The 19,483-nt window shown below is 71.1% G+C and overlaps 4 protein-coding genes across 11 annotated transcripts in view; 1 reads left to right on the top strand and 3 right to left on the bottom strand.

The window, feature by feature from the left end:
* Positions 1 to 1,374, bottom strand: part of ZC3H3 (zinc finger CCCH-type containing 3) — a 44,674-nt gene extending 43,300 nt beyond the window's left edge. Inside the window, exons 1-2 of the mRNA XM_079796431.1 lie at positions 1,180 to 1,374; positions 181 to 286 (exon numbers count right to left, since the gene is read on the bottom strand). Coding sequence (XP_079652557.1) covers positions 181 to 268 — 88 coding nt within the window. The 5' untranslated portion in view covers positions 269 to 286; positions 1,180 to 1,374. The remainder of the gene's footprint in view (positions 1 to 180; positions 287 to 1,179) is intronic.
* Positions 1,375 to 1,946: 572 nt separating this feature from the next.
* On the top strand, positions 1,947 to 7,033 carry GSDMD (gasdermin D; the record flags this gene model as incomplete). 3 transcript variants are annotated; one of them, XM_079796440.1, is made up of 10 exons in its annotated part: positions 2,467 to 3,042; positions 3,811 to 4,062; positions 4,211 to 4,406; positions 4,926 to 5,094; positions 5,232 to 5,337; positions 5,575 to 5,628; positions 5,863 to 5,958; positions 6,086 to 6,261; positions 6,342 to 6,483; positions 6,573 to 7,032. In XM_079796440.1, the coding sequence occupies exons 2-10, from the start codon at positions 3,846 to 3,848 to the stop codon at positions 6,887 to 6,889; spliced, it is 1,473 nt and encodes a 490-aa protein (XP_079652566.1). In that variant the 5' UTR covers positions 2,467 to 3,042; positions 3,811 to 3,845. The 3 variants fall into 3 exon arrangements, with proteins under 3 accessions (XP_079652567.1, XP_079652566.1, XP_079652565.1); XM_079796439.1 differs by lacking the exon at positions 2,467 to 3,042 and having other exon boundaries at positions 6,573 to 6,646; positions 6,760 to 6,999; XM_079796441.1 differs by having other exon boundaries at positions 1,947 to 4,062; positions 6,573 to 7,033.
* Positions 7,034 to 8,454: 1,421 nt separating this feature from the next.
* MROH6 (maestro heat like repeat family member 6) lies at positions 8,455 to 14,612 on the bottom strand (the record flags this gene model as incomplete). 6 transcript variants are annotated; one of them, XM_079796432.1, is made up of 14 exons in its annotated part: positions 13,567 to 14,607; positions 13,220 to 13,372; positions 12,943 to 13,097; positions 12,065 to 12,182; positions 11,716 to 11,900; positions 11,493 to 11,630; positions 11,283 to 11,397; positions 11,052 to 11,195; positions 10,809 to 10,982; positions 10,339 to 10,506; positions 9,981 to 10,100; positions 9,647 to 9,749; positions 9,490 to 9,536; positions 8,455 to 9,327 (listed from the first exon to the last, which is right to left on the bottom strand). In XM_079796432.1, exons 1-14 carry the CDS (start codon positions 13,819 to 13,821, stop codon positions 8,455 to 8,457), a joined length of 2,748 nt encoding a protein of 915 aa, XP_079652558.1. In that variant the 5' UTR covers positions 13,822 to 14,607. The 6 variants fall into 6 exon arrangements, with proteins under 6 accessions (XP_079652558.1, XP_079652559.1, XP_079652560.1 ...); XM_079796435.1 differs by having other exon boundaries at positions 8,944 to 9,327; positions 9,490 to 9,555; positions 13,567 to 14,606; XM_079796433.1 differs by lacking the exons at positions 12,943 to 13,097; positions 13,220 to 13,372 and having other exon boundaries at positions 11,760 to 11,900; positions 12,061 to 12,182; positions 13,567 to 14,612.
* A 981-nt stretch (positions 14,613 to 15,593) lies between these two features.
* Positions 15,594 to 19,195, bottom strand: NAPRT (nicotinate phosphoribosyltransferase). The gene is made up of 13 exons (XM_079796438.1): positions 18,669 to 19,195; positions 18,335 to 18,462; positions 18,176 to 18,258; positions 17,844 to 17,974; positions 17,635 to 17,750; positions 17,198 to 17,394; positions 16,971 to 17,111; positions 16,613 to 16,697; positions 16,438 to 16,518; positions 16,243 to 16,345; positions 16,006 to 16,160; positions 15,812 to 15,919; positions 15,594 to 15,729 (listed from the first exon to the last, which is right to left on the bottom strand). Exons 1-13 carry the CDS (start codon positions 19,165 to 19,167, stop codon positions 15,667 to 15,669), a joined length of 1,890 nt encoding a protein of 629 aa, XP_079652564.1. The 5' UTR covers positions 19,168 to 19,195; the 3' UTR covers positions 15,594 to 15,666.
* Between the last annotated feature and the right edge of the window lie 288 nt (positions 19,196 to 19,483).

The following is a 19,483-nucleotide window of genomic DNA, read 5'->3' as shown; positions in this document are numbered from 1 at the left end:
TTATCCGTCGGACGAACGCCGGGCAGGGGGCTGACCCCGCAGGCCCGGAGCCCCTCGGGTCCCCACCTCCCGCCCCGCCCGGCCCGGCACGACCCGGCTGTGGAGACCGCGGGCGGCGGAGAACGTCCCCCTCAGGTGAGGGGAAGAGAGGGACGCGCGACCCAGCCCGGCCCGACTCACCCTGCAGGAGGCGGATCTGCTGCCGTAACAGCTCCTTTTCCTCCATCTCCCGAGTCCGCGACGGCCGGCCAGGCTCCCGCGACGTCATCGCCGCGCGACCGTTTCCCTGTGGGCGGGGCGGGCGGCGCGCGAGAGGCTCGGAGACTGCGCACTGCAGCCAGGCCCGGCCTCCTCCGGGTCGCCAGGGACGCACCGTCGCCCTGGCAACGCCTGCAGGCCACGCATGCGCAGAGCAAAGGATAGGGAGCGGGCACTGCGGGGCGAGGGAGAAGGCGGGGGGAGACGGCCGTGGGGGTCACCGGTGAAGGGGCTCTCGTTCCCCGCGGGACTGGGACGAGTCGCAGCGCAGCCCTTCCCAGCCTCCGCCTGCCCCCATCTCTGTACTTCCGCCTTTACCAGCCCAGCCTGCGCCCCTTGAGAATCCCTCCCGCCAGGCTCTCCGGGGGGCAGGTGGTGGGCAGGCTGGGACCACTCCTCACGGATGCCCCCCTCGCCTGTAGCCCGCACGGAGCGGGGGGCAAGTGGTTGGGAGAGAACTGCCCTCGAGGGTCCTTCACCCCAGCATCTCATCCCGCATCGACCCTCGCTGCCAAGTGTAACTCAGCCCCGGAGAGATCCTCCGGGAAGGAAATGCGGTCACTGCCCGGCCGGCGTGGCTGCGATCGCCGACCTGGGAACCGGGAGGTCAGGGTTCATGTGGATCCCCCAGGGGGCGTGCAGGAGGCAGCCAACCCAGGATTCTCTCATCACTGATGTTTCTCTCTCGGTCTCCCTTTCCCATCCATGCTGAAATCTATAAAAACATTTTTTAAAAGAAAATGTTATCAGCCAGCTGTTCCCTTCAGCAGGGCATTCCCACGAGGCTCTCAGGACCACGACGGAGGGTGGTGGGAGTCGCACCGGACCGTCTGCCCCAAGCCCTCCTCTGGGCGAAGCGTGGGCGCCCCTGCCGGGGTGCCAGCAGCACTTCCGCCGCCGGGCAGAGCCGGAGGCCCCCACCTGAAGCAGGACAAGGGCTGCCTCCCCTGCCCAGGCCCAGCGGGTGGGCTGGGTTCCGCGTGCCCCACCGCCGGCCGGGGAGCCGGGGAGCCGGGCAGGACGCGCAATCCCGCGGCTACGCGCCGGGCACTCTGCGTGCGGGGCAGGGCGACCAGGGCGCAAGCGGAGGGGAGCGGGGCGGGGGTGGGGGGAGGCGGGCACAGGGAATTCCGGAGGGAGAGGCTGCCGGGCGTGGATTCCCGGGGCGGGGCGGGGCGGCCACTGGCGGCTCCCCAAGGCTCGCGAGGCCGCGCTGGAATCCGCGGCCCGCAGCTCCGCCCGCCCCGAGTCCCCGCGGAACGGGACCTCCCGGCCTCGCTAGCCTCCGAGTCCAGGGCGGGCCCGCCGGGCGCTCCTTTGAAGCGTAGGGGGTTCCGGGCGCCGGCTGCCCCCCGCCAGGTCTCAGCCGTCCGGCCTCCGCGTCCCGTCCAGGCTGGGCTCGGAGGCCGACTCCCCTCCCGGAGCCCATTCTCCCTCCCCCGCGGCGCGGCCCCGCGCTCCCTGCAGCGCACTCTCGGTTGTCTCCGGGATCTGAACGCCCTGCCCTGCCCTCCCAGGTCACTGCCCGCCAGGCCCCATTCCCAGCGTGTCTGGCCGGTCACCAGCCCCTTGCAGGGTGGGTGAGACGGCGAGAGGCGAGTGTGGAGCAGGCGGAGGGGTGCGGGCCGCTGCCTGGCACCGGACAGGACTCGCACGTGACCCGTGACCCAGGGCGCGAGGAGCCTGTGCCGGCCCGGAGAGTGCCACCTGGCTGCGTTGTATCAGCCACAGCCGTTAGGAGAGAACTCCAGTGCCCCGTCGTGCACGCGTTGGGAGTGCGCGATCCCGTGGGTGTTAGCATCCTCTGGGTTGTGCAACCCTCACCACAATCGGCTAGAACATTGCATCACCCCAAAAAGCTGCGCCCCTGCCAGCTGTCACCCCACCCCCTCCCCGGCCCCGGGCACCCCCAGTACTCGCTGTGTGTATGGCTTCTCTCACTGAGGATGTGGTTTGGGGGTTTGTTTTGTTTTAATATATATTTATTGATTTCAGAGAGGAAGGGAGAGGGAGAGAGATAGAAACATCAATGTTGAGAGAGAATCATTGATTGGCTGCCTCCTGCACGCCCCACACTGGGGATGGCGCCCGCAACCCAGGCATGTGCCCCCGACCGGAATCGAACCTGGGACCCTTAGGTCCGCAGGCCGACGCTCTACCCACTGAGCCACACCGGCCGGGTGAGGATGGTGTTTTGAGTTCTCCGTGCTGTCCAGGCACCAGAACTTCACGCCTTTCCAGGGTGCGCTGGCCGGCGGGCGGGGTGTCTGCGTCCCGGCTGCTATCAACCCACGTGTCCCGGCCGAGGTGACGGGTTCCTCTCCCGGCTACACGCCCCGAGGGGCTGGCTGGGGCGGGCGCGCTGTCTCACTTGCTGCGGAACCGCCAGAGGCACGTCCCCGCCACCGATTCCTGCTCCCTCCCCAGCTCCGACCCCCCACCCCGCACCTCCACCCCCAGCGCTGTGCGCGCCCCTCGCCGGGCCTGGCGTGCTTGTGGGCCGCGGGCACAGTACTTGGGAGGAATGTCTGCTCGGCGCCCCCACGCGCCCCGGGGGTTTGGAAAGAGCCCGCCGCCGGGAAGCTCCGCCGGCGGGGCGAGGCCCCTGGTCATTTCCGGCAGCGCCGGGCGGTCCCAGCCGCGCCTGCAGGTTTCGCTTTTGGGTCCTGAGCCCGCGGCCGGCTGAGCGCTGCTTTGGCGGCCCCAGAGCACAGCCCGCGCAACCCCAGCCCCAGCGACTTCGCTTCCTGCGCCCGGAACCTGGGCGCCGAGGTCAAGGTCACGGTGAGCTGCGCCCCCTGGCACCCGGGTGGCCCTGCTCGCTCACACTGGGTCGGGGGTGCCGGCCCTTGGGGCGATGACCTGGTCCCAGCCCCCTCTAAGGACTCCCCCCAATCCCAGGCCCACCTGGGGAAGCCCAGGGCCCCTGGGAAGTGGCCCCTCACCAGCCAGACTGCGGGGGTAGGGAGGGGGCCTGGAGGGGCCCTTGCCTAGGCCCAGGTCTGCCTTGGTCTCTGAGCCCTGAAGCCTCCGCCTTAGACAAGGGGCTCCTGAGGCTCTGGACACAGAGGAGCCGGCGTTCTGGCCCCTGAGCCGCATCTTGGAGAAGGTGACTCAGTTTCTCCCTCTCCCCCTCCCCCACCCCCCACCCTTTGAACACCTCAGCCAGGGAGGCAGTGGCTACAGCAGACAGAGCGTCGGCCTGGGGTCACCCCAAGGCTCCTGCCTTGCCCTGCCCTCCCTCCGGGGTGGCCCTGAGCTACGTTGGGCGGACTGAGTGATGGCGGCCTGGCTGTGACCCGAAGCTGACTGGCCCCATCAGGACTGTCCAGGGCTTCCTGGGCGTCCCACTGAGGGTGTGGGAGATGGCCCCCCGAGGGGCTCTGGCTCCTTGGAGGGATGGAGGGGTCGGCAGGGAGGGCCCGGTCCCTCTCTGTGCTGGGTCCGCCAGTCAGCGCGCCCAGGACTGACCGTGCAGGCGGCTTCGGAAGGAAACCGCGCCCAGTCCTTGGAGGCACCCGAGCGCCGACTGTCCCCTCTCCTCTCGCCCAGCCCTGCGGCCGCGCCGGGCCTCCGCTCCGGGGAGCATGGCGTCTGCCTTCGAGCAGGTGGTGAAGAGCGTGGTCCAGGAGCTGGACCAGAGCGGGGAGCTGGTCCCCGTGGGCAGCCTGCGCAGCTCCACCAGCTTCCGGCCCTACTGCCTGCTGGGCCGCAGGCCCCCCAGCTCCTGGTTCTGGGGGCCCCGCTACAGGGGCATCAACCTGTCCCTCAGGGACATCCTGGAGCCCGATGACCCCGAGCCAGGTACCGACGGGCGGATGCCCACGCCGCCTGCCTGGGCCTCGGGCTCTGCGTCCCAGAAGGCGCTCCTTTACGAAGGTCCCGGTGCCCGGGGGGGGGGGGGGGTAGGTGGGCATGGCGGGCGGAGGGCCTCAGCTCGGTCTCGTTCCAGACGTCCAGCGCGTCGGTCCCTTCCAATTCCAAGACGCGGTGGACGGGCAGCTGCAGGGCCGCGTGGAGCTGACGGCGGGCCCAGGGCAGGGCGGGTTCTCGGGCGGGGCCGCCGTGTCCGGCAGCTCCAGCGCCTCCATGAACGTGTGCACGCTGCGAGTGGACCCCAACACCTGGGCGGCCATGCTCCAGGAGAGGTGAGCCCCCAGACCTGGGGCAGGCCCTGCGGACCCCACGTAGCCCGGGGTCACAGGGGGGCCCAGGCAGGGGCTGCTGGGACGGCAGAGGGAAGGAGGCCGCAGAGGTCACGGGGCCGTGTCCTTCTCCTGGGCCCGGGCCACTGAGAGGAGGCAGGGCTGCTGGGGGGAGCAACACGGGGACACGGGGAGGGTGTTCCCTCAAAGTGGAGACCGAAGGGTGAACTCAAGGGGTGGGGGGAGAGAGCAGCCCGTGAGCCGCCGGGGGAGGGGTGTCTACGTGTCCCTGACTCGTCCCTCCTCCCGGCACCCTCACCCCCACCCACAAACGCTGGTGGGAGCGCCGAGGGAGGGGAGTTCAGTACCCGGACCTGGGCCTCCCCGAACTCCCGGTCCGCAGCCGCCAGCCCGTCATCCCTGCCTGTGGGCACCGAGGCTGCGGGTGGGGAGGAAGGCGGGTCCCTGGGCGGGGCGCAGAGCAGCTGCACCCTAACCTCCTGCCCACCCCCCTCGGCGCAGGCACCTGCGGCAGCCGGAGCACAAGGTCCTGCAGCAGCTGCGCAGTCGCGGGGACGACGTGTTCGTGGTGACGGAGGTGCTGCAGACGCAGAAGGAGGTGGAGGTCACCCGGACCCGCAGGCAGGAGGGCTCGGGCCTGTTTGCACTGCCCGGAGCCACGTGCTTCCAGGTGTGGGCGTGGGACGTGCCGAGGGCGGGGACGGCGGGGGAGAGCAAGGAAGGGCAGGGCCCTGGTTCCAGGCGGATCCGGCCCCCGGCCACTCCCGGCCCAGGACCCAGCCGCTCTGAGCCCAGCTCTGCCCGCAGGGCCAGGGCCAGGGCCACCTGAGCCGGAAGAGGACCGTCACCATCCCCGCGGGCAGCGTCCTCGCGTTCCAGGTGGCCCAGCTGGTTATCACCGGGTCGGACTGGGGTGAGCTGGGCTTGGGGTGACTTCTGGGCCCAGACGCCGTGGGGAAGATGCAGGGAGGCCTGGGAAGAGCCACGCCGGCTGCGGGGGTGCAGGCATCTGGCTGGGCAGCTCTCTGGGCCGGGGTGTGTGGGAGGTTGGGGCGCACCTGAGGGACTGCGAGGGGAGCCCCAGTGGATGAGGGGAAGGCCGGAGCCTCGGCCAACCTGCCCCCCACCTCTGCTCCCACCCGGCCACCAGACATCGTCTTCATCCCTGACAAGAAGAAGAGGACCTTCGAGCCGCCCCCAACAGGTGAGGCCCAGGGACCCCCCAGCCCGGCCTGGGCATGGGACAGGCTCCCGGCTGCTGAGGCGCCTCCTGCACCGCATGGGGCAGCCGGGAGCCTGCTGAGGGGGGCATGACCCCCCCCCCCCCCCCCCCCCACACACACACACACACACACACGGCGCCCCTGCCCTGGGCTCCAGTGTTGGGGGTGGGGGCGGGCTCGGGCCGCTCCCTGTGCTGACCAGCTCCCCCCGCCAGGCCACCTGCTTCCCGGTGGAGCAAGCAGCAAGCCCCAGCAACAGTCCCCCCGCTTCTCCATAAGGTCCTTAGCTGAGCGCCTCAAGCTCTTGTCAGGTCAGTAATTCCTGACCAGCCCTGGGGCACCTGGTGGGCTCCCCTTCTTCCTCCTGGGGGTCTCCCCGTCCGGAGCAGGGCTCTCGGCCCTGTGGACGCCCAGGCAGTGCCAGCCCTGTCCCCACAGATGGGCTGGAGGAGGACGAGCAGGCGCCCGCGGAGGACTTCCCGGGCCTGCAGGCGGAGGTGAGTGCCTGGGCCCGGGGCCTGGAGGGCCTGTCTGGGCCGCTGTGCGAGCAGCTGCTGACGGGCCTGAGGCAGGTGCTGCGGGACAAGCCGGCCCTGGAAACCCTGGAGGAGTCGGTGAGCAGCCCCTGGGGTGGGGGTTCAGGGGGCGGGGTCTGCCCTGGCCGGCGGGCTCACCTGCCCCCCTGTGCCCGCAGCTGGAGCAGGGCCTGAGCGGCGGGCGGGCGGAGCCCCTGCAGGGTCCCGCGGGCGACATCCTCGAGTGCCTGGTGAGCCCCTGCCGGACGCTGGTGGAGGACCTGGCCGGCCCCATCGCCTACCTGCTGGGAGCCCTGGCTGGTGAGGGCCCGGGGCCCGGGCAGATGGGCAGGGGTGTGGGCTTCTCAGCAGGGCCTCCCGGAGCCCCTCTTATCCCAGTCTCTCCGCAGTGCTGAGCGAACCCCAGCACGTGCTGCTGGCCGAGGCGCTGGAGGCCAAGGCCCTGTCAGAGCCCTTCCGGCTGGTGAGAGGCCCAGATGCTGGGGGAGAGGCCGGGCTGTGGGTGGGGCCTGGGTACCTCTGGGAGGGGGTGATGCCTGGGGCCTCCAGGGACAACCTCCCACCCTGTCCTGGCAGGTGGAGAGCCTTTTGGAGCAGACCTCCCCGTGGCAGGAGCCCAGGGACCTGTCCCTGCCACCTGGGCTCCTGGGGAGCCGCTGGGGCCCAGAGGAGCCCACCTGGACCCTGCTGGAGGAATGCGGCCTAGAGCTGCAGGCGGACGCCCCCCAGGCGTGCTGGAGGCCCGAGGCCCAGGGCCCCACGTGTGCGCTCTACGCCTGCCTGGCCCTGCTGCGGAGGCTGAGCCAGCTCTGCTAGCCGCTGGCCTGCCCCAGGCAGCTCTGGGCAGGGAGAGCTCCAGCCTGGGGAGATGGAGCCCAGCCCAGCCGAGGCCCGCTCCCCACGGGACTGGGGGGCTGGAGAGAGTCAATAAATGTGATACACAAAGGGAAGATGGTCGTCGCGTTTCTGAGGGGCTCAGACCTGGGAGAGGGGCGGGGTGGGGACCTGCTCACACAGGAGAGGGAGGGATATGGGGCCAAGAGCAGGCATCTCCGGGGCCTCACTCCGGCCGTCGGGCTGAGGAGAGCCTGCCCCGTGCTGACCTGGTCCCTTGGGAGGGGCCACACACAGGGCTGGAGCCCTGGCCCCTCCCCAGCGTGCTGGCCGAGAAGGTGGGGGTGGGGGTGGGGGGCAATTCCACCAGCAGTTCTCCCCCTGCCTCAGGGACTTGAGGACACACCACTGCGGGCACGGGGCCCATCCTCAGCCTGAGGGGCCCCAAAGGGGGCTGGGGCGCGTGAGGTGAGCAGTGCACAGGCCCTACACTCCTGGGGCTGCCTGAGGCCCCTGGGGAGGCAGGGACCGGAGCCAGAGCCGCTGGCCTCCGACCGCGCCTCCTCCAGGTCCGTCTGCTGAGGTCACAGGACCCAGAGCGCTGCGGGCCAGCGCGTGGAGGAGTGGCCGCGTGAGGACAGGTGGTAGCTGGTCAGCCGGGAGTTTGCCCTCCGCGGGGCGCACCGTCTGCCCTTCTCCCCTCAGTGGGAGGGGCCCCTCGCCGGCGTGCACTGGGCGTCATGCGGCTTCAGGATTCACCAAAGAGGGGGCCCTGGGTTAGGCTGGGACATTAACCCCACACAATCCCAGGCTCCAAGCCCAACAGGGGTATTAACATGAAGACAGAAGACAGTGCCCCCAACATGCCAGGCCCAGGGACAGGAACCCCTGGAAATCGATCCCACACCGAGAAGAGGCTCGAGGCCGCTCCGGCCCATTTGTCCCTCCAGGGCCAGGGGCCTCCTCTGGGAACCCTCGTGGGGCAACTTGAGAGGCCAAAGCCAGGCGCGGGGGTCGTCGCAGCCCAGGTCTCGGAAAGCAGTGACTGAGCGCTGCAGACGCGTTTCTGGGCCCGAGACGCTGCCTGAGGCCCGGGGGAAAGACGGCCCTAAGCAGCCCCCCAAGCCCCCCGCCCGTACTCCTGCCCACACGCCTGAGCCCCATCTCCGCACGGCCCAGACCCCGGCCTCAGACAGACGGGACGGGACCCCTCTGATCACGCGTGTTTACTTTCCGTCGGGGCGGGCGGACCCCAGGCCTTCCTGAGGGGTCCCTGCCTGGAGGGACTGCCCCCAGCCCTCCACCAGGCTGAGAGTCGCAGCGCCGCTGAGGCAGCAGAGCGGGGCAGGGGCTGGGGGGGGGGCACTCTGGGTGGAGGGGCCTGCCCAGCCCAGAGCCAGAGGGGCTTCCTGAACCCTGCCCATCGCCATGCTTCCCTCATTCAACCCTGGCAGGGCGCTGGGTGCCAGCCAGCAGGCTCCGTCTGGTGGGCGTGCAGAGGCCAGCGCCCCACCGGAACCCACAGGCCTGGGATGTCCGTGGAGAGGTGGGTGGCGCCCTCTGGAGGAGGCTCGGCGGGGTCTGACGCTGTGACCAGGAGCAGGAACTGGGTGGCCAGCAGGGCCCCGCAGGCAGGGAGTGGAGGCCAGGCGAGGCCCGGGAAGAGGCAGCCCAGCGGGCAGAGCTCACGGGCTGTTCCGGCTTCACAGTGTCCTCCACCAGAGCCCAGTGTGGGCGGCCAGGCGTGGTCTGGGCCAGGGGCCAGCAAGTCCAGGGGCTGGGAGAGCACCAGGCCCTCGGAGGGACAGGTGGGCCCCCAGGTGCAAGGGGCTGAGGGCGAATGGTGCGCGCACAGAGGGCCGATTCCCTCTGAGGATCGTGGCCGTCACGGTGGGGAGCTCCTACCGAGGAGTCTGGGTGCAGCAGGCCTTGCAGGGGCTGAGGTGGGTTTGGGGTGGGGGTGACACCCGCCTCCAGGCCCAGGCCCAGGCCCAGGCCCAGGCTGCCCACGGAGCGGTGGGGCGCCCGACTCAGATGCCCAGACGCTCCGGAGGACGACGGGCCTGGGTCAGGCTCAGCCGGGTCGGGAGCAGCCCCACCGGCCCGCGAGGCTGCGGCGTTGGAAGGGGTTGTCGGGGTAGACGGGCGGAGGCCGGACGGGGCGGGCGCGGCGCAGGCGCAGGCGGAGGCGGGGGAAGCGCAGGCCCTGCCCACTGCCCTGCGCGCGGGCCAGCAGCGCCACCTGCTGGGAGGACACTTGCGCCGCGGCGACCACGGCCGGCTCGGGGTCGCTCTGCAGCTGCCCCAGGTCTGCGTGGGGGGAGGGGGGACAGAAGGGTTCAGGCGGGGCGGGGGGGGGGGGGGCTCTCAGAACCGACGCGCGCCCCAGGACCCCTGGCGCCTGCACGCCCACCCCCGCTACCCAAGCACCACCACCCCTCCGGGACGCACACCCTGGCGAGGGGGACCCACCCTGGAACAGGGAGTCCAGCAGGTCCTGGCTGAAGCGGCTGGGGCTGCTGTGGTGGACAAGGAAGCCTGGTGAAGGCAAACCCGTGAGTGCCGGCCCCGCCCCAGCAGGCAGTGCCGGCCCCGCCTGCAGGGACGGTCTGACACCCGGGTGCCTCACCTATGAGCACAGCCGCTGCCCGGCGCAGGGGGTCCTGTGGGCTCCTCAGGTAGCCCTGGGTCTGGCTCAGGAAGCTGGGCACGTGGCTCGGGTACCACTGCACCTGGGGACATACGGGTTCATGGCAGGAGAGCCAATTCTGCGTGGAGAGAGGTGGCAGAGGTGACCCCGGGGCTGGCTGGCGTCTCCTGGGGAGTCCCCAGGCAAGGGGTCAGGGCCCGAGGGCTTAGACCTGCCACCACTTGGCTGGGAGGGTGGGGAGACTCCGTTTTGGGGTGAGTGGGCCACGTGGGAAGCTGGCCACACCCCATCTCTGTCACGGTCCCCCACCTACCAGGCGGTGGCAGATGCGGCTCAGCGCCTCGGGGCAGTCGTAGTGGGCCACAGTGACCATCTCCTCCAGCAGGCCCCAGCGCAGGGCCCGGTCACAGCGCACCAGTGTCCACTCGGAGCTCTGGAACGGGGGAGGGCGCGGGGGAGGGGTCCGAAAGGTGGCAGAGGTGCCTTGGGTGTGGCCAGTACCAGGGTTGGAGAAGTCCAGGGCAGGAGCCCCAGGAAACGGGGAGCCCGGGAGGTCGGCGCCGGAGGTCCGTGAGGAAGCCCCGACCTGCCCTCTTGGGAGAGGTAGTGGGGTGGGCTGGGTGGGGTGGGTGGGGCCGGCAGCCGTGGGACAGCCTGCAGGGGCGACTGACCTCGGCGGCATCCAGGCTGGGGTCGTGCAGGCGCAGCAGCAGCGGCACCAGGCTCCTGAGCACCAGCTTCCGCAGGGGCCCGCGAAGCCCCACGCGGAGCCCGCCCCGGCCCCGCCGCACCAGCGTCCCGAGGAGCCCGACCGCCGAGGCGCGGACCGAGTCCCTGGCCTGCGAGGGAGGGCGCTGTCAGGGCGGGCGGGGCGGGAGGAAGAGGGTCTCAGGAGTCAGCTGTCTGGGGGCGAGGTCTGGGGGCCTGGAGCCAGGGGTCTGTGCCTTGTTGGGGCGGAGGCGGCCCGGGGAGGGCGGGGCCGGGGAGGGCGGGGCCGGGGAGGGCGGGGCCGGGGAGGGCGGGGCCGGGGAGGGCGGGGCCCGGGAGGGCGGGGCCCGGGAGGGCGGGGCCCGGGAGGGCGGGGCCCGGGGAGGGGAGGGCGGGGCCCGGGGAGGAAGCCTGGGGTCCGGGTGGCGCTCACATCGTCCAGCAGCGGTGGGAGGCGCGACCCCAGCTCGGTGCTCAGGCGCCGCACGGGCGCCCGCGGCTGCTGCAGGACCCTCCCTAGTGCGCCCAGCGCGGCGCCCACGAGTCGCGCGTCGCCCTCGCCCAGGGCGCCCAGAAGCACGGGGAGCAGCGCCCGCCGGTGCCGCACCTGCGGAGGCAGGGGTCGTGGGCGGAGCTCGCAGCCCGCCAGGCCCGCCCGCCCCGCCCCGCGCCTCACCTTCCCGCGGTTCAGCGCCAGGTGGCCGAGGCCCAGCAGGCCCAGCCAGCGCACGGTGGGCTCGGGGTCGCTCTGCCAGGCGCGCAGCCGCTCCAGGATGGCCTCCTCCCGCAGGAGCCGCGCGGTGGGCCAGCTCTGCAACAGCTGGGCGGGGGCCCGGGGTCAGCGGCTCGCGGGCCGGTGCAGGCGGCCAAGGCCAGGGTCCTCCCCCCCCACCCGGACCCGGCTCACCCCGGTGAAGAAGGCCATGGCCGTGAGGCGCTGAGTGTCATCGGCGCTGCGCAGCCGGGGCAGCAGATCCGCGAAGAGGCCCCGCAGGTGGTGGTCCGCGTGGGCCACCATGGCGCTGGTGGGCGGCAATGGGAACTCTCCCTCTACTGGGCCTCGCTCCGGAGGAGCCTCCACCGACCACCCTCATGCTCCCGCCTCCCCGCCCCGCACCTGGTCAGCAGCAGGACACCCTCCAGGTGGGTGTGGGCGCCTGCCAGCCGCCTCCAGCCTCCAGCCTGCTCCATGCACGTGACCACCATGCGGCCGCCGTCCCCCGTGAGCAGGGCCTTCAAGGCCTCCACGGCGCAGCTGGAGGGGGGGCGGGAGAGAGGGCGGTGAGGGCGGGTGGGCAGAGGGCGCTGGGCCAGCCCTCCCCGCCCCAGCGCGCCCGCACCTGGCATGGCTGTGCGGGGGTCCGCGGTCAGAGGCGGCCCAAACCTTGTGGGCGTCGGGGGAGCGTGGGTCCCGGGCCAGCTCATGCAGCTGTGTGACCAGCGCCAGGAGCAGGTGCGAGTAGAAGCCCCGCGTGGCGCCCACGCAGCCGGACACGGACAGCATCTCCCCGAGGGCGCGCGTGGCCTGTGGGACGAGCCACCCGCTCAGGCTCGGCCCCACCGCCGGCCGGAGGAGGGGACGCGGCCTCGGACGCTCAGGCTCATTCCAGATGCGTGTGACCCTCAGCCCAGACCCCCCTGTGGCCTGGCCGGCCCCACCCCTCAAGTGGGGGTCAGGGAGTCACCTACTGCCAGAGCCTCCTGCTGGGGTCCCGCCGCGCCCTTCAGCGCCCACAGCAGCTGCACCAGCACCTGCCCGTTCACACGCTGGTTCCGGCTCAGGCTGCGCCACAGCTCGGCCGCCGCCCTGGGGGCACGGGCTCGTGAGACAGGGTCCCTGCTGGTGTACCAGGTCAGGGTGGGGTGGCCCCTGAGACGCCAGCAGGGGAGGAGCTGATGAACCACCCCCGCCCCTGCATGCACCCCCAATTCCAGAGAAACTAGCTAAGTGGCATCTGTGCGGGCCGCGGAGCAGGGGGGCCGGAGCAGCGGGGAGCCTGTCCCGCAGCGATAGAGACACGCCTGCGCCACAAACACGCACAGAGCCCTGGCGGGGCGCAGGCGTCCGAGCATCACCCCGTGCAGTAACCAGTAAAATGGCTGAGGGTTCGATTCCGGGTCAGGGTACATACCTAGGTTGTGGGTTCTGTCCCCGGTTGGGGTACAGATGGAAGGCAACCGATCAATGCTTCTCTTTCACGTTGATGTTTCTCTCCCCCTCTCTCTCTCATCTGTAAACATACCCTCAGGTGAGGATTTTTTAAAAAACCAACATACTCAGGAGCCAATTAAACCAAAGAGCCAGGGGCATTGGGCACAGAAGGCACTCAGCCCGCTGACCCCGCCTTGCAGCACCCCCCGCCCCCCCCCCCCCCCGGCTGGGCCCAGGGGCAACCAGGAGAGAAAATCCAGACCCCAAGCCAGGAACCCAGTGCCCAGGTCCGAGGTGGGGGGTGGGTAGGAGGTTCTGCCCCCTCCACAACCTGCCCACTGGGGGGCCAGACTCCACTGCGTGGGGACGGGACCGGGGGCTGCAGCCCCGGCGAGGGGGCGGGGCGGGAGGTTACCGGTCCGGGGGCAGTGAGCAGGGCAGCAGTGCGCCCACCACGTCGCGAGAGTGCTCCAGGGCCAGCGAGCTCAGCACCCGCAAGGCTGCTCGCCGGGGCCTCCCCTCCGCCAGGCTGGGCACCTGCTCCAGCAGCCCGAGCACCAGGGCCTGCACCTGGCGTGGAGAGGCGGGGTCAGAGACCGGGCCTCCGCGACCCCGGACTCCACTCTGCCCACTCCACCCCCCTCGGAGGGGGCGAGGCAGGGGTCTCGGGGGCAGGAAGGGTTGGGGCTCACCTGGTCCTCCAGCCGCTGCCCCCGGGCTTCCAGGGCCGAGGACAGAGTGAGCGCCGTGGCCTGTGTCCCTGAGAGCCCCGCCTCCTCCAGGCAGGCCGCCATGTACAGCGCCAGGTCAGAGAGGGCCCCCTGCTCCCAGGAGCTCTGGGGGGCCTGGAGCGGGCGGGTGGGGTGTATGAAGTCCCCTCGCCTCTCCCAGCCCTCCTCCAGGCCCCCTTCCCTCCCCACCCCACCCCTTCCCCATGAAGTCCCTGCCCCCTTGTTCCCCAGACAGGGCAGCCCCCATGCCTGCCCCCAGCTGCCCCCCTTTTCAGATCCCTGCCCCCCAGGCCATCCCTCCCACTCACCTGAGGAGGCCCCTCGGGGGCTGGCTCCTGCCCATGGGGAGGGGAGTGGGGCTCCCGGGCAGCGGTGGGGGTGGCTGCGGCTACACTTCCAGGCTCCGCCTCAGGTTCGAGCTCGGGTTGGGGCGGAGGGCCCTTGGGAGGGGGTCTGGTGGGCTGCCCCTGGTTGGCCTGGATCCCTTCAGCCAGAGCTGTCAGGGTGAGGGCCCCCACAGGGCCTCCCCGGGCCCGGGCCCGGCCCCACACCCCCCCAGCCATGGCTGTCACACAGCCCTCAGCAGGCCCGGCCACAGCACCTGCCAAGGGTCCTCCCAGGAAGTCATGCCCGAGCCTGACCTAGAAGCAGGCTCTGGGCGGGCGGGGCCCGGGAGGCGTGGTGGAGCGTGAGCCTTTGCTCCAAGTATGTGGGGGGTTGGGGAGCCACACAGGTGTCCCCGGGCGTGGCGCCCCTGGACAGACCCAGTGGCCCGGCCCGCGGGGGGTGCGTGGCCTAAAGCCCGAGCAGGTGGGGTCTGGCTCTGCCCCCAGGGCCCAGGGAGGGACGAGATTCCCAGGAGGTGGTCCATCTGCGAGGGGAGGGCAAGAAGGACCCTTGACCCTGACCTCAAACCCGCGGGGCAGGGGGACCCGGCAGGCGTGGACAGCCCCGCGGAGGCCCAGCCCCGGCTGAGTCAGGGCCAGGCTGAGTCACTGCGTTCTGACCCAGCTGGACATCCGGGGACAGGGTGAGGGACGGCGGCCACCGCCTCTGAGCTGGGCGCAGCCCCGGGGCAGAGCGAACGAGGCGGGGGGCTGCACCTCGCGGTGACGTCAGGGCCCTGGACAGTGAGGTGCCCCTCCCCCAGTGCTGGACCTCAGGTTCCTGGGAAGTGGGCGCACAGCCGAGCAGGGGTGACCTGGTTCTGCTGTTTGTGTCTCATCTCTCCCTGTCACCTTAACCCAGCGACAGGGCGGGCATTGCCCAGGTGACCCCGGAGCCGGAAGAGCTGGTTGGGCCAAATACCTGGCAGTGGGAGCGCCCCAGGAGGCGCCCCAGGCAGCACTCCCCACGCCCGTGCCCCCCTGTGTCCCCTACTGCTGCCCGGGCAGGCGCGGCCAGGGCCTCCCTGTGTCCTGCAGCCTAGACCCCCCCCCCCCCCAGCAGTTCCTTTGTGTTTTTCTTATACTTTTATTGATTCCAGAGGGAGAGGGAGGGAGAGAGAGAGAAACATCCATGATGAGAGAGAATCATTGACCGGCTGCCTCCTTCACACCCCACTAGGCATCGAGCCTGCAACCCGGGCACATGCCCCGACCGGGAATGGAACCACGACCTCCTGGGTCACAGGATGATGACCAACCACTGTGTCTCGCCAGCCGGGCCTGAGCAGTTCTTTGGAGTCCAAGCTGCCAAGCCAGTGGGACCGACAGGCTTGCCTGCAGAGGCAGGGCCGGCCAGAGCCCCCAGGGCAAAGGGCGCCCAGGCAGAGTTGTGGGGGGCTGGCGGCAGCCGTGGTGGAGGCACTGGGCTTCTCCTTGGCTTGGGAAGCGTGGGTCCCGCTGACCCAGAGCCTGGGGCAGGGCCCTAGATGGGTGTGGGAGCCCGAGGCCACGCTCTGACGCAGGGAACCTGGCAGCTCATCCCCAACCCCTGGCTCCTGCTGCTGAGCCTCCAGCAGGGCGAGGCCTTCCACAGGAATTCCCGGGTGGGTACCAGAGCCCCCAGTAATCCCCCCAGCACCCGGGAGGGCACCAGAGCCCCCCAGCAACTCCCCCAGCTCCTAGGAGGGCACCAGAGCCCCCCAGCAACTCCCCCAGCTCCTAGGAGGGCACCAGAACCCCCCAGCAACTCCCCCAGCTCCTAGGAGGGCACCAGAGCCCCCAGCAACTCCCCCAGCTCCCTGCGGCCCTGCCCTGTCCAGCCTCAGTCCTGCCCCCCAGGGCCCAGCTCTCGGAGCTCAGACGCCCGGCCTCAGCCTAGCTCCGGCCTCAGCAAGGCCTTCCTGGGAGCATGACCTCTCTCCTCTGACCGCACCCGCCCGAGGCCCTGGGAGAAAAAATGACACGTGACACGTTGTGGGGCAGTGAGTGACTCGTGTTAACTTCTGGCAGCTCCCGGGGCTCTCACCCGGAGGCTCCGGCGCTCAGCCTCCGCACCAGGGCCCACAGCTGCTCCGACAGCGCCACCTGCAGGAGGAGAGGAGGCGACGCTGGGCGGCCCTGGGGCGGAGGGCGCTCGGGGAGCCGCAGGGCTGGGGGCTCCACCCACCTGGTACCCGGCGGGCAGCTCCAGCCGCCTGTGGGCGGGGCTGAGCCGGCTCAGGGACCGCTGGGCGAAGGCTCTCGATTCGGCCAGAGATGGGAGGGGCTCGCACAGCTGAGGGAAGAGAAGGGGGCTCAGGGTCAGGGGTCAGGGCTGGATGTGGCTGCAGGTGCAGACTAAGCGGAGGGTGGAGTGGTCACCTGCCCCCGCTGGACCCAGAGTCGCAGGAGTGGCTCCACGTGGGCCGGCCTCACGGTACAGGCCTCCCGGGCCCCTCGCGGCCAGACCCTCAGCTCCTGGCCGGCCTGGGGCGCCGGCTCCTCCGCCAGTTGCAGCAGGTCCAGCAGCGGAGACCCTGTGACGGGGGTTTTGGGGGGCACCAAGAATGATGGGGGGTCCTGGGGCGTGGAGGGGGACCCAGAGGTGTGGGGCCTCACCATCAGAGCCCAGGAGCCGGAAGGCGGCCTTGCTCCCGGGCAAGGTCTGCTTCTCGGGGTCCTCGGTCAGCTTCATCCGAGGCTGGCCTCCCACGGACACCAGCTGCAGGGACAGGGTGTTGAGAGCGCTGGGCCCTCCTCCCCAGCCCACGATGCCCACAGCCCGCCCCCCAGGGCCCCAGTCCCCGTCTCTGCCTTGTAGACGCAGCCCAGGGAAGGCTGGCGGGGGCAGGTGACCACGCTGGTGCCAATGCCAATGACGTCCACTTCGCTGCCCTGGAAGGGGAGAGAGAGGAGGGGCTCTGGGCTCAGCCCCCTCCGCCGGCCCAGGCCCTGCTAACCACCCTCCGCCGGCCCCGCCCCGCCCCACCTGCTGCGTCAGCCGGGCCAGCTCCTTCTCATCAATGTTGTTGCTGACAGCGATGGGGACTGACTCCAGCCAGGGTGCCTGGAACCTGGGATGGGGGGCTCAGAAGTTCCTGATTCACCAGGGCTCCCTCCCTCCCTGGTCACGCCCCTCCCACGGGAGAATCTGCCCTCAGCCACACGGGCCACTGTGACCCTGCAGAGCCACCAGGTCTCCATGGAGGTAGGCCCAGACCAGATCTCCTCACTGTGGGAAAGGCAGGCGGCAGGGGGCAGGGGGCAGGGGGGTCCCTCCCTCTCCTTGCCCCACCCTATATTCGCACCCCTGAGGGGTCTCTCAGCAGACAGCCCCCTGGACTCACTGGGCCGCCGCGGTCCGGAAGAGCGCCCGGATCTCCTGGGCCTGCTGCAGCAGGTCCCCGCTGTCCAGCCGCACGCCCACAGCCCGGTAGCCCAGCTCCCCCAGGGCCAGGGCCACCGCCAGGAAGTTGGGAAGTCCGCTTCTGCGGCCCGGACAAGGAGGTCAGGGTACTGCAGCTTCTCCGCCGAGCCCCCCCCCCCCCCCGTGTGTGGGGGTGCCTGGCCTCACCTCCTCACGCTGTAGGTGTCCAGCAGGCCCTGGAAGGCCCGGGGGAAGGCCAGGGCATAGGCCACAAAGGCCGCCCGCTCCCCGGGGTGTGGATCCTGCACCCCCAGCCCCAGGTGGGCGCACACGCGTTCCAGCCACGCCTCCACACGGGTGGCCAGGTCCACCCTGGGGCCCTGACCAGCAGCCGGAGCCAACATCTAGGGAGAGGGATCAGCGAAGGGTGGGGGGGACTCAGAGCTCACCCCTGGGTGAGGGTCTGAGCAGGGGCGATGCCACCTGCCTGCCACATTCCCGGGGCCACACTGGCTACCTGCCCAGGTGGCTCCACGGGTCGGGCGTGGCTTCTGCCCTGTGCAGAGGTCTGGACCCCCTCCTCCCGGCAGGCCTGGCCTTGGGGTCTGCCCTCTGGAGCTCAGGGGGAAGAGAAGGGTACTGACCGGGTCCGGAGGCACCTCAGTGCCAGAAAAGGAAGTGACGAAGGAATGCGCCAGGGTTCCCACCACCGGCACGCCCCGCAGCTGTCCTGCCAGCATGTTGCTGCTGCCGTCAAAGCCTAGGGCGGGCATCGGGCAGTGCTGGGTCTTCAGAGGGGGCCTCAGGCTGGGGGTCCTCCTCTGCCCCCCTTCCCTCCCTTCCCCGGCCTCACCCCCCAGGTAGCTGTAGGTGGAGGCCGTGAGACCCCCGTCGGGGCCCTGCGCACGCCGCAACCCCATTTCTAGCAGCCGTTTCTCAGGCCCTGCGATCAGGCGGAGCCGCGCCGCGTTGGTAGCAATGAGGCTGTGGGGAGCGAGTGGGCAGGGGACCAGGGTGAGGCTCACGAAGGCCCCACAACCCGCCCCCTCCTGGAGGCCGAGCGATGCACCCATGGAGCTCGGACCCGGGCGCACGCAGCCACGTCCACACCCCGAAGGACCGGCCTCCCGGAAGTCCAGGTCCTCCTGGGTCACCCCGGCCGGGGGTAGGGGGTGGGGCGCCCACCTGGCGTAGCTGACCAGGCAGAGGAGGGGCGTCTCCAGCAGCTGCACCACCAGCAGCGGCCCCGACACCTGCAGCAGCGGCACCTGCCGGGAGGGTGTCAGCTGGCGGCCGCCCCGCCTCCCTCGCGCCCACCCTCCGCCCCGCTCAGCCCGCACTCACGCCGGGGAAGGCGAGGGAGCCCTCGGGCAGGGCCCGCACCGTCACCCCGGAGCAGTCAAGGGCCCGGAGGTGCTCGAAGAACGCGGGGTCAGTGTCTGGGGGCAACACCGAGGCCAGGAACTGCACGTCTGGGGGGACAAAGGCCCGCGTGGGCTGGGGCAAGAGCGCGGCCAAGGTGGGCTCACCGGGCGGAACCGTCTCCTCGACCGAGGGGCTCATTGGGGCGCAGTTAAGGGCTTGTCGGGGTCCCCCACCCGGTCGCGTGTGGGGCGAGCTTGCCGGGTGGGAGGGCCCTGTCTGGGGGAGTCCCTGGCGGCGAGGAGGGCCGTGGTACCTGCGTCGCGCAGGTGGAAGGCGCGCAGGAAGCGCACGCAGTCGCGCAGCCCCGCGGCCAGCACGAAGGCGCCGCCGAACGGGCACTGGCGGAAGAAGAGCTCGAACTCGGCGGGGTCGCGCGCCCGGCCTGCGCGCCAGTAGCCCAGCGCCATGGTGACCTGGTACAGGTCGGTGAGCAGCGGCCGCGCCGCCGCGCGCCCCTCGGGGTCCTGCTCTGCCGCCATCGCGCCCCGTCCTGGACTCTGGACTCCCCGCCCCGCAGGCCCACGTGACCCCGCATCCCCAATAGCCGGTGCCCAGGCCTGCTCGTCACGCCGCCTTTGGCCTTTGTGGACCGGCTCCCGGGAGGGCGAGGACGCCCGGGAAGCCACCGCCTTTCCTGGCAACGGAGGGGCGGGGCTGCTGGTCTCTGGACTGGAGTCCCCTAGGCCGGAGCGGGCTGAAGTGGGCAATGTGTCCCCGTCCCAGGTCGCCCAGCTCCTCAGCCCCGTGAGCATGGTCCCCTCCCGCCTCCCCCAGCTGTGCACCGGGTGGGAGGGCACAAGGCAGTGGTGACCCCACCCCCTGCTGAACTGTCCCCGCCCCTCCCAGGAGCCACCCAGGCCTGGGGAGGGGAGGTGAGGTGCTCCAGTCAGCTCCTCCGGGTGTGGCCCGTCCTGTGCTCATCAAGCAGCCAGCCTGGTGCCCACCCCCAGCGGGCACCACAGCTTTCACCGAGCCCCACAGGAGCCCTGTAACACAGGGGAGCCTCAGGGCCCGCCAAGGGGGCAGCTCCAACCAGAGGTAGCTGCAGCCCAGACCTTTCTCCAATAC

Source organism: Cnephaeus nilssonii (assembly GCF_951640355.1).
Source record: "Cnephaeus nilssonii genome assembly, chromosome: 18".
Classification (NCBI taxonomy): Eukaryota; Metazoa; Chordata; class Mammalia; order Chiroptera; family Vespertilionidae; genus Cnephaeus; species Cnephaeus nilssonii.
Note: the sequence above shows the minus strand (reverse complement) of the source record. Positions and strands in the feature narration are given on the sequence as shown.

Excerpts from the sequence above, each read along its gene's own strand:
- NAPRT (XM_079796438.1), bottom strand. The coding sequence starts at position 19,167 with ATGCTCACGGGGCTGAGGAGCTGGGCGACCTGGGACGGGGACACATTG. Across the intron at positions 18,463-18,668 it reads CTTCCACCTGCGCGACGCAG|ACGTGCAGTTCCTGGCCTCG; the intron begins GTACCACGGCCC and ends TTGTCCCCCCAG. Across the intron at positions 16,519-16,612 it reads TGGCCCGGCTGACGCAGCAG|GGCAGCGAAGTGGACGTCAT; the intron begins GTGGGGCGGGGC and ends CTCCCCTTCCAG.